This window comes from Staurois parvus, unplaced genomic scaffold (assembly GCF_062004578.1).
Source record: "Staurois parvus isolate SC_StPar_1 unplaced genomic scaffold, SC_StPar_1.0 ptg000155l, whole genome shotgun sequence".
Taxonomy (NCBI): Eukaryota; Metazoa; Chordata; class Amphibia; order Anura; family Ranidae; genus Staurois; species Staurois parvus.
The window spans coordinates 5,409,088-5,421,797 of NW_028317951.1; the positions used below are offsets into that span (position 1 = coordinate 5,409,088).

The 12,710-nt window shown below is 40.2% G+C and overlaps 1 protein-coding gene and 1 pseudogene across 1 annotated transcript in view; both read right to left on the reverse strand.

Moving 5' to 3' along the window:
* Window positions 1-283: 283 nt before the first annotated feature.
* PPM1L (protein phosphatase, Mg2+/Mn2+ dependent 1L) overlaps window positions 284-12,710 on the reverse strand; it is a 376,266-nt gene continuing 363,839 nt past the window's right edge. The window contains exon 4 of the mRNA XM_089675445.1: window positions 284-906. Coding sequence (XP_089531571.1) covers window positions 560-906 — 347 coding nt within the window. The 3' untranslated portion in view covers window positions 284-559. The remainder of the gene's footprint in view (window positions 907-12,710) is intronic.
* LOC149463265 (U2 spliceosomal RNA) lies at window positions 6,712-6,827 on the reverse strand (annotated as a pseudogene).

Here is a 12,710-nt window from a genome sequence, read left to right on the forward strand (position 1 = left end):
CTCAAACACATAAGGAGTGTGCTGGCTGATATCTGCAATTTGGATGATAACTGCGAGAGCTACAAACAACTGCCAAACCCCAGGGCAGTAGCTTTAAAATTGCATGTAGAACATACAAAGGAGTGAAAGGGATCTTATCAAGTGAGTTTTTCTTTGACTATTTTACCTGCTCCTTAGAACTTATAAACAGTATTTTAAATACTTGTTTGTCACTTTTGATTGAAACAAATGTGATTTTCCAGATACAGTACAATCTGATGCAAAGCAAACAAAAAAGTCTTGCTGAGGGGGTAACACTTCCTTTTAATACAGAGAATTGCTTTTTAACAGTGTAACAATGTTGGATCTCATATGTACGTTTTATGTGTTCATAGTCTTACAATTGATAGATACCTTAGCTGCATGAGTCCATGTTATGGTTTGGGACATGAATATGAGGCCATGGGACAACTTTAATAACATTTCCACATTTTTTTCCTACTTAGATAAAATAAAATCGTTTGCCCGAAGTCCATCTGTACATATGTATATATATTTATATATATAGATTGCAGACAACTTATTGTTCATCTGTTTTGCTGCTATTCCTGAACTTTACTACCATAACTGTTATGTTATCGGGGCATCCTCTGTAGAAGGATTGTAACACAATGCTTTTGGCTCCAAAGTGAGGTTCATCCAGGCGCTCCTTAATGAACCGGACAGCTTCTTCATTGCTGAAAGCGTCCCACAGGCCATCAGACGCCAAGATCATGAATTCAGGCTGTAGCTTGTCAAGGTCGAAGCTTAAGATATCGGGGTCTGAGATAATGACATTTAGGTTCTTCAAAGGGTAATCCCCCAAAGAACGGGACATCGCCAAAATCCCTTGAACTCGCCAAGATCCATTGAAACTGATGAAGCCACCTGCACAACAAAACAATGGAAGACAGGTTAGCAAAAAATAAAATCTACAAACTGCCATTCATTCATAATGTGTTCCATGTGTTGTTGTTATTATTGTGCTTACTCTTCTATACAATATTTGTTATGATATGAAAAAAGGGCTCCCCTGCAACTTTGCATGTGAATGGTGCCTTAGATTTTAAATCGGAATGTCTTTAAAAAGAAATAATTTGTTTCAAGAGAATACAAAAAAAATCCCTCAGCAATTTTAATACACAATGCAATGAGTTTACAAAACTAATGCCAACAAATTCAAATTACAAGTAAAACAATTTGCCTGCATGTATACTTTCAAATCTGTGTTACCTTTTGCATTACCCATATTTTATTTTATTTATAGGCCATCTTAACTAATCTGTTCATCAGAATTAGGCTAGCCATACACTAGTAGAATCTCAGTCTACATTTTTCATTTTTATAAAATTTGTTTGATTTCCTAATTGTTAGTGGGGTCAAATATACATTTGTTTTTGACCGCAGTGACAATAAAATTTGAAGAAGCAGAATGAAAATTCTTTCTTGACTGATAATACACTATAATGCCAAAAGTATTGGGACACTCCCTCCAAATCATTAGATTCAGGTGTTCCGATGACCTCCATGGCCACAGGTGTATAAAATCAAGCACCTTGGCATGCAAACTGCTTCTACAAACATTTGTAAAAGAACGGATTGCTCTCAGGAGCTCAATGAATCCAAGTGTGGTACCGTGATAGGTTGCCACCTGTGCAATATGTACATCCATGATATTTCCTTGCTACTAAATATTCCACTGTCAACTGTTTGTATTATTATAACAAAGTGGAAACAACTGGGAACAACAGCAACAGGCCATGTAAAATGACAGAGTGGGGTCAGCGCATGCTCAGCAGTCGCCAACTGTCTGCAGAGTCAATAGCTAAAGACCTCCAAACTTCATATGGCCTTCAGATTAGCAAAACAAAAGTGCGTAGAGAGCTTCATGGAATGGGTTTCCATGGCTGAGCAGCTGCATCCAAGCCTTACATCACCAAGTGCAATGCAGTGGTGCAAAGCATGCCACCACTGGACTCTAGAGCAGTGGAGATGTATTCTCTGGAGTAACAAATCACACTTCTCTGTCTGGCAATTCAATGGATGTGCCTTGGTTTGGTGGCTGCCAGGAGATTGGTACTTGCCTGATTGCACTGTGCCAAGTGTAAAGTTTGGTGGAGGGGGATTATGGTGTGGGGTTGTTTTTCAGGGGTTGGGCTTGGGTACGGACTAAGACTTGGATGCGAAATGTTGCTGGTTCCAAATGATGAACCCTACACAATAAGACTGGGATGCCATTAAAGTTCATGTGTGTGTAAAGGCCCAATACTTTTGGTAATATAGTGTATTTCTACTAGTGTATTTGGTTTTTGTTTGTGCAAGTCCATTTATTCCAAAATCACATACTAAAAGCAAACGCAATATTGAAGTAGTTTCAAACGACTTTCATCAAGTAAATGAATGTACTGAGTGTATACCCAGCCTAAGTGGGAGATGAAAGGGTGCTACCATCTGAAGAAAGTGAAGCAATTATTCCCTTACAGGAAGTTCTCTACAGTATTTTTTTTTCCTTTGCCAGAAATTGGGCATATAATAGGGCAGTTCTACCTGCACCCTGATCCTTTCTTTCTAATACACTTTTTCAACCACTTGTTTTTCTTTTTAATAACTGGAGCTGCCAACAAAAAACAGGACAAGACTAGGTGGATTGTCACTGTACAAGAAGCATGGCACTCTGTGCATGTATCTTACCTAAAAACGAAGAAACTAAAACCCAACTCCATCCAGCTAAAACATCTTTAATTTTGGATGGTGAGACTGATAATTAGAATTTCTGTCAGTTAATTTTATTGTTGTGACCTCACAGGAGAAATTTCCAGTAACAAAAGGGAAAGGAGCAGAGATGTCTCTGGGGCAGGAAGGCGCAAAAAGTGTTCTTATTGTTGTCTATGGTGCCCAATGGAAAAAACTCACATCACTTCTGGTTCCTGTGAAAAAAACAGGAAGAGAGGGGAGTAAGGGCACAGAAAACAATAATAAAACCGGACAGACCTTCTAACTATCCTCTACTCTATCAAAATAAAAGTCTTGCTGGATTTGGGCTATAAAAGCATGCCCTGTGAATTACCATTTCATCTAAATAAAATAATCTAAAACATTTCACGGATCCTAGCAAACTTTATTTCAGATCCTTACTTTCTTCTTTTACTTAGATAAAAAGAAAGGCAATAAAGTTTTCAATACCATTGCTGAATGGGAGGCTATGCCAGTGCTGTAATAAGAACTAGTGGCACTTTAAAAACATGTGCAAGTATCTAACTAAAGTGGAACCAGGCTGCCTCTAATTTGACCTCAAGATCTGTGACGGGTAATCTGTGCACTAATTACAAAAACAAGGGGATTAGGACTCAGGAAATCCTGACTACAAATTAAAGATAGTTACCATGGTTGCAGAAATTTTTTTTTACAGTTACAGAATATCTTGGCCGGAAAATAGAAAAGATAATTACAAAGGGATAAAATAACAATTATACATATTAGTTATCAGTTTTAGCAGAAGTGGTTATAAAAAAAATATTTCCTTTAGCTGGATTCACAGAAGGTATTCAATGTGTATAGCATTCTGCAGCTACTAGTAGTTAGTCACATTTAACTGGACTTGTTATGTAATGAAGACATTTCATAGCTTATCTAAGCCACTTCTTCAATTTGTATGAGTGTCAGGAAATTTACCAGCATTTATATCCACAAAGGTAGCATTGACAGCTTAATTAAATTCCCATGGAATGTGTCAAGGCAGATATTTATTGTTCAAGAACAGGATAGGTGGTGTAAAAGTTGTGGAACTGCCCTGATCTAGCCACGAAAGTCTGCATAGGTGTTAAAGTGATTCTAAAGGCTTACATTAAAAAAAGAACAAACATGTCTATACGTACCTGCTGTGTGCAGTGGTTTTGCACAGAGCAGTCCAGATCCTCCTCTTCTCAGGTCCCCCACAGGTGCTCCTGGCCCCTCCCTCCTGTCGGGTGCCCCCACAGCTCGCCCCCCCTCTCTCACATTTCATTGGCTCACTGGCTGTGATTGACAGCAGTGGAAGCCAATGGTTACCGCTGCTGTCTCAGCCAAAAGGGAGGGAGTCCCGGGATAGCCAAGACTCCAGTGCACATCGCTGGATTGAGAGGGGGCTTAGGTGAGTATTAGGGGGGCTGGGGGGGATGCTGCACAGAGAAGGTTTTTTTACCTTCATGCATAGAATGCAGGAAGGTAAAAAACCTTGAGCCTTTACAACCACTTTAAAACGTTGATGTACAATGCTTAGGATGCATAATAAATGTTTCCAAATCCTGGGGCAGAGATGCTAAAATGGCATTATATGTAGGAGACAGATGATGTCAGAGGTCCAAACTTGGTTGAAGGATGTTTGTTCTAGTTTGACTTAGATGGCCTCTTTTATTCTTCTCAGCTGTCCGTTCTGTCCAAAATGTGAATCTCTCTGTCCTTTCTTTAAGCTGTAGAAAGACTGCTGAGCCTTGAACTGTGGAATTTGCCCACCTATGTAGTGGCATTCATTTGTTGAGAGGTTGCTTTGTCTTCCCAATGTACAGATCTTTGCATTCTTCACTACACTGCACTGCATATACCAAGTTACTTCACTTGTGTTTGGGTGTTAGGTCTTTTTGATGTACAAGCTTCTGTCTTAGCGTACTGCTGAATTTGAAAGGCACATGGATGCAATGATTGTTAAAGATCCTTCTGGTGTGGAGTTTTTCTGACACTTCAGCTACATACAGGATGACTATATTACCCCGTGTGATCTGCTTTTCACCTGCAATGTATTTTGGAGGACCTTTGAGGTCTGTGTACCATTCCTCTTTAAAAAAAAACAAGCAAGGAGGGAGTTGTCATTTGCTAGCAATTTTAAAAATTTTCCTTTGTAAAAGTCCAGGCCTCATAAAATAACATTGTTGCATTGGTACATGTTGCCCAGGGCACTGCCAATCCACATGCTATTTTTGACACCCTCTTGCCTATTAGCCCAGAAAATGTCCATTTTAAATTTGACAGATTCAACTCCTGTTCATTTCAGTGGGGTTCGGGTTCAGCATCTGAACTTCTTTGAAGTTCAACAAACCCTTCATGAAACAAAGCCCAGGACAGTTAAGATCCTCGCTTATCCAAAGTTAAGACATTAAGAGGAACTATGGCATCCAAGTTTCAAAGTACTTTTTCTATTGATATTTTATGTCTGAAATACAGTAAGCTGTTCCATTTGTCCTGTCATTTATTCTAGTGAACAACTGGTCTTTTCTAGGTGGTTGTTTTCACATCACATGAATAAAAGCCTTTGCCACATGTTTGGGAAGGGCATTCTTGTAGTGTTTAATTGATAGTGGTGTATAATGATGTATAAGTATCTAGTTTATCTGCAATAGACATACCTGTAAGCGTTTTAATAGTGGTTTTAAAGTAGAACTATAGGCAAAACTTGTTTTGTTTTTCATTTTGGAAGGAGTAAGGGAGACCTATAACCCTTGTCAGTTTTTTGCCATATGTGCCCCATTGGGAAGATGTACCTTCACTTCCTGTCCCATAACCAAAACAAGAAGTGAGAGGAAACCCCTGCAATTTTTCCTTTCAATGATAATGATAAACAAGGCAAATAGAGAGGGTGAATCTCCCAAATGGGTACACAGACAGCAATAAAAACTTGACAGGAGTTCTAATGCATTTACACTCTATATAAAACAAAGAAAAGGTTTTGCTTTTAAGTGTAGACCAATAGTCCTGTAGTCTAGGGCAGTCCCAGAATATATGGCATATGCCCTTGGTCTTTTGGCATTGCCAACAGAGAGGAGCTACCTGTGTGTATATGTGATGTAATAGCTGCGGGGTTTATACCAATTTTTTTTTTTTTTTTAAGTCCGCAAACGTGCAACTATAACAAAAAACCCGTAAGTGTTCACAAAAAAAGTGCAAGTGCAAAACAATACACGAAAAAGTGCACTTAGGGGTGTGCTGTGTCCTACCCCTAAAGGGGCTTGGACCGCTTACCCTGATCCCCCGGGGCATGAAGCTCCTGACGGGGACAAGGTTCCCAATTGGTCCTCCTGGCCAAAAGGCCTGGTGGACCACCGTTCCCTATGCCCAGCCGAAGCCGGACATCCAGTACTAGGCAAGGGGACTCTCCCGAAGAAGAGTCCCCTAGGGATCAGGGGAGGAAGGAACCGTATGGCCACACATCCTCCCCCTAGACTTCAGGGTAGGCCCGAGGACCCACACCCTCCATCCGTGAAAAACACACACATAAGAGCAAAAAAGTGACAAACGTGGGAAGTGCATAATAAATAAAGAAAAATAAAAAATAAAAAAGTGGTACCGTGCCGAATTGTGCACAGACCAGGCCCTGAGGCCCATAGCAAAAATTGCCCTGGACTTAGCCAAAAGGCCTGGTCCTTAGGGCGCTGTGCAAAAAGATGTGTAAAAACAGTGACCAAGTGTCATTTTCACACCGTGGGGTCCCACACCCAAGTGTTACTAGTGACACCCCTGAGCGCGTCTCCCCAGGGGACACTGAGTTTGCGGACTTTTTGCGTCCCCAGCCCCAGGCCAGACCAAGGTAGATCCGTCCGAATCAGGAGGTACTGGGTCTTTCCAGCTTCACCAGAGGAATTACTCCCAAGGCCCCAGAGCTCATCATGGCGCTCCCTGGTTTCTGTCCCTCCGGTTCAGCCTTCCGGACCCCCATCATACCAGTGAGGGTACTATACAACAACCATCCCCGCAAAGCTAGAATGGTCGGGAGCACCCCCACTGGACACTGATAAGAACAGATACTACACTTGATCTTAGCCAAAAGGCCGAGCGGGGTTTATACCAATGTGTCACTAACTTGTATCCATTCTCCTGGTATGAGTTAGTCAGTGAGTCCTAATGAGTGAAGAGAAGTACCTGGTCTTTTCAGGCTTAGGGTCTGCAGTTCTGTTTTTCATTTTGATAGGAGCTTAAGATCCTGGGGATGCATGCCCATGATAAATATAGAATTTAGTAGAGCCATATTCAATAAGGGGTTTAGTCTAGGCATCATTTTTTGAATGTAGTGCTAGAACAGACCCCTTGAGATGTGGCAGTTGGGCATCTGAGGTAAGAATCCAATTGCATGCATCTCATGAAGTCAGGGTTGGACGTAAAGGCAGTCCAAAGTTCAGAGTTAGCCAACTGCCTACTCTTTATTTAAATGTATTATTGTGAGCTCACCTTTCTCAAAAAAAGTTACAGAACTGAGAGCCTTTAGAACTGTGGGAAAAATTAGTGATTTCAAACCAAGGATCAAGGGGGTGGAGACTGGTGACAAGGTAGTCCTTAGGAAAAGGGTTTTGGCTATTTTAATTGTAAGGCCTATAAGGGGTTGGGAAATTACCAGCCGTGAGAGTGGAGAGGGGATATTTGCCCACAGCAAACCTGATAATGGAGACATGAAAAAGCATTGTTCTAGTCTGATCCATCCTTTCTATGTTTTTGAGTACACAGTCTACATGTGTAGTTAAATAAATGTCTTTTGGGTACTTGATGGGGTTCTGGTAGAGTCAAGATTATTGTATTACACTTAGCTATTTTCCACACCCAAATAGAATCTATACAGTGATACCGTAAGTGCTTAAAGCTGGCTACATATTATATATGTACAATTTTCTTCAGATTTACAAAAACCATATACTGTAAGGCCAAACCTAAACACTTTAAAATTGTTTGCAATCAGGCAGGCCCTTGCACTACATAATTGAAGGTAAATCTAAAGGAAGTTGAACAAGAAAATTGTATAAAGTGTAGCCAGCTTTAGGAACTGCAGGGGAAGAGTAATCAGGAAAAGTTGTAATAAATGCAGCAGATGTGACACAAAATTCATCTTTAAGATACGGAACTCTGTGGATGTTTTAACAAAAGCCCAGTCTAGGTAGCCATAAACTTTCAAAGCACTCCTTAGATGTCTGTGCTGTTTGTCTTTAGCCTCTGTGTTTGTTGCTACCATCTCTGCCTGATGTTGCAAAATTCTAATAACCCACAGTCTGTGTTCTAGTTGATGGTTGGAGTAAAAAATCAAATACTGGTCTGTATGAGTAGTTTTCTGCAGACTTCAATGTACACGTCACCCACCTCCTTGACACGCAGTCCAAAAAGGGTAATTTGTTATTCTTTGCTTCCTCCTATGTAAACTTGATGTTTTTATCCACTGAGTTTATATGCTCAATGAAATTCTGTATTTCTGATGTTCTAATCTTGCTATATGTGTCATACATATAGCCAAACCAAGTACTTGGTGTTATTCCACTGAAAGGGCTCTTCTTCACCTCCACAATGGGAATTACAGGTTATTCCACAGCAGATCCATGTTTATTTCTGTAGGTATCCTTGTATCTAAAATAGATGGTTCCAGCAAAGAACATACCTGGTCTGCTTTGAGATCTGTTCTAGTGTCAAGAGTCTTACCTTGTTTCCGTATAGTCTCAAAAGCCTCCTTAGTTGGTATACAAGTGAAAAGGGATGTGACATCATAGGACACCATTGTCTCTTCTGGCTCTACCTTCAATCCATGTACCTTGCTGACAAATTCCTTCTGAATACGGTGTACAGTGTTGTCAGCTAATAGTGACAGGATAGTAGCTGGCTACCTAGCTATGTTATAAGTGACAGAGTTGATGTAGTTGACAATCGCTCCTATAGGGGCACCTTCCTTGTGTATCTTATAGGTCTGTACAAGCAAGGTATAGCATCCACAGCATAGAGATGGAAGTACAAGGTCTGATCAACTGATTTTGCCTTTTATAGCTGTTGTAAACATCCTATCTTCTTCTTCTTGTAACAGCGGGGATGCTCATACGTGTTGGCATCAACAGTAAGAGTGGTCAACTAGCAATGGTAACGGGAAGCATTCATGACCACAATGCATCTTCCCTTGCTTGCTGGATGGTAATAGTAAGCAATGTAAGTGCTCCCTCTCTAATGGGATCAAATTGGAAGAAGATGTTTTGGCACCAGACAGGACTGCCGAGACCCTTACTTTTGTCCAGCCACTTCTACTGATTTGTGGTTGTAATGGATGGAAGTTTCTGCAGCTGTGGTGATGTCCATCGAATGCTGGGGTATTTTTTCATCAGAACTGAAGAAGTGGCTTAGATTAAGCTACAATATATCTTCAGCAACACAAAAAAAGACAAGCTGAATGTGACTAACTACTTCTAGATATTTACCATGACTTGGATAAAAGATAACCTTCACAGACATAGCACTCTGCAATTTATATATGTGTTGCCTACTTCTGTACACATTGGAGTAAGGAGTGCCATGATGCAGATCACTATTCAGTGTGCAAAGATGAATGATAAGTGTATTGATGTATCTATTCAGAGAGCACAATGGTCAAAAAAGCAGATACTAACCAGATTCTCTTTTTAAAGTGGAACCTAATTCTGCATTTAAAAATTTGTGAGTGGTAAGGATTCTTACTGCAGAAGAGACATACATTGTCTCTTCTGCAATAAAAGCTTCTTACATTTCTCCTTCCAGAGATTTGTTTTCAATCTTTAGATGTAGTGGTTGCATTGGGTTTCTTTATGTTTAGGATTTTTTAAATATTTATTTTACCTGTGATCCTGCCAGTAACACATTTCCTATCCAACACTCACTGTACTAAAATCAGTGGAGGAGCAGCATTGTCACCTTAAGCTGCTCTCTTGATTTGGACTACAAACACTCCCATTCCAATCTTCATTACATAGAGGGGCATTGCTTTGTAGTTTACGAGATTGTTGAGAAAGCTGGTAACACTGTTTGAGATTTCAATTCAGTGTACTAGAAATTACAAGAATGAAAAAATTATTTTTTGTTAAACGGTGCAGAGTTCAACCATCTATATACTTCAGGGACTCTGATGATACAATATCTTTGTTTCACTTCTCAGGTGATACAATTTATATTGCAGAAATTGCAGCAGGAGGCTTGGAACCGACAAAACTTCAGATAGGCAGCAATTGCAACAGGGAGATCTTGCTATCAGATTTCTCGAGAAGGAGTCTGATAGGCTAAATCAGCCATATGTCTATAAAAAGCCAGCCCACAACAGGCTGTAGGAGCTGAGGTTTTGGCTGCTCAACAGGTAATTTTCTGTACTTGTAGAGTTTTAAAGTGATATAATATGGGGAAAAGTGCATGTTTTTCAGAGATGTATTGCACATTTTATTATTTTGCTCTTAAATACTTTATCTTCCCTTTCTTCCCCAGAGACATAACAGAAAGTGAATTGAAATCTCTATATAAGTGTGGAGAATTTCCTTCTTAGACAGCTGTCACTGGAACAGGTGTGTACAATGATAGATGAGCCATTAACTGTTTTGGTGACAACCCTGGAATTTTAAATTTGCCACCTGTCCTGGACTAACAGAGAGGGTGAATTTACCTAGAGGGGACACATCAGTAAATACTCATCAGAGGATCTAATTCTTACCTACTTAATCCATAACTAAATATAAAAAACATTTTGGATATATAAACTTGAAATAGGTTCTACGCATACACTGCAGTGCAGTGCCACTTATTTTAAAAAGCCCCCCAAGGCCCTAACAAAATGCTATGAAGCATTTTGTTAGCTTCATATAAGCTAACAAAATGCTTTTGTTAGCTTATATGCTAACAAAATGCATATAAGCATATAAGCTAACAAAGCTAACAAAATGCTTTTGTTAGCTTCATATAAGCTAACAAAATGGGGGTGCATTGCAATATACTACGATGCACAGACATGAAAGATTTGTGCATTGCATTAAAAAAAAAAAGTGGCATGCACTATTATAGGTGCTTGATGTCCATTTATACTGGCTACTTAACATAAGCCACATAAAACGTGAGATAAAGCATGCTTGACATGCTTTAAGGCAATGCAGCAAGTATCACGAGCAAGTACCCCGAGGAAGTCACGAGCAGACGGTGACGTAACGCGTAGGTTTGCGAGTCCACAGTCCACAGTTTCCGGCATGGTGACGCACTTCCGGCGTGCGACGCCATCTTGCTACACCCAGGAAGTCCCATACACATGCAGTATACCCACGCATCGGTGAGGAGGGAGGACTGCTAAGACTGTGAGTGTCATTCCTAACTTTACAAATAAAGGAGTCGTATTGCAGTACTACTACACTTAGAGGGTCTTTTTTTCTTGGCTCACTGGATTGGTGAGCCATTGTCCTTCAGAGATACCTTGGCTGATCAGGGGCAATAGGAGCCCCATAAGGAGATCCATTGAAGGAAGGAAGCTGATGGCCCATATGATTTAAGGATCCAGGGTGATCCTGCAAGCCTGTTGGTCCCTAGGGGTCACTGGGAGGAGGTGAGGAGGCAATCTAGCCTCTAATAGGAGAAGAAAGTTTAGCACAATCACGAATTTGTCAAATATCACTGCACATTGCATGATTATATTCATCACCAAAAGGACATTGCTGAGATTAATTTCTGGAAGAGTGGACACTTTTCTTGCACTGTTTTGGCACTTTAGCACTTTATGTTTAGCCCCTTGTATGATAGGGGTTTCTTTAGATACCTAGGCATTATCTAATATATTAGGTGTGTGTGCAGGTTTTTTAAGTAAAAGGCACATGTTATATGTTATATTGATTTAGTGTGTGAACACGTGTTTCCAGTGCGGGGCACAGATATTTATTTCAAGTTTGGCACTATTTATATTTTACGCTATTGCTATAGAGAGTTACATTGTATGAATTTTGATTTTTTTTAGGGCCGCATTGCATGTATTTGTTATCCATTTTTTAGTATTAATTATGAGCGCGACACTATTTATATGTACAATTTACACTGTTTTTGGTATCAGTTTTTGAGTGTTGGCAGCTCTAGGCTAGGTTTACTTCCTTTTATAGCGCAGGAGGACCTTTGACTAAATGCAGCAGTGTAAACCATTTATTAGCTAACAAAGTTACTTGTCTTTCAATTACCCTTCTTGTAGATAGTGGTCAAACCTGAGTATGCCGTACACGTGATCTGTCAAAGCACACATTTACTCCTCTTTCTTATACAGTCCAAGCTATTGATAGTCTTAGCAGCTGCTGCATGGGTGATCTCAGGTTTCCAATACCACATCTGAACAAGCAATAGATTTTTTCTATGTCTCTTATGCATGGCATCTAGGTGCGCTTTAGTATGGTGTAGCTTGCAGTAGGTTGGACAAGGTCATAAGCTTCGTATACAGACATAGTCTTTACTTGTTCAACCAGAAGGATGAAAAAAAAAAAAAATGAAAAGGTCCCTGCATCAACACAAACAATGTGTGATACAGGGATCTCTCCGACTGAGCTATTGTATTCTGATAGGAGGACTCCCCCCCTCGCCAGAATATACTGGTCAAGCGCTTGCAGCCATTGGCTTCAAGTGTTGATTGAATGCTGGTTGTCCAGCAAGTCCATTCAACAAAAGCCGGTCATTAGACTGGCTTATGCTTAACAAAGAAGAGTACACATATCCTGAAAGTCAGCTGGTTCCTGCAGTATGTGTGTACCCGGCTTCACAGTGAATATTTATTTTACAATGCTTCTTGTATAGACTGAATGCACTGCAGAGTACCACCAATGGAAGCGAGGACCTGTATGTAAATCAGTACTACTATATGATGTTACTTTCTGCTGATCCTGCTTTTGGCTTTTTCTCCAAACAGGAATCCAACAAAAGATTCAGTATTAGGCTGAGCCATATCCAAA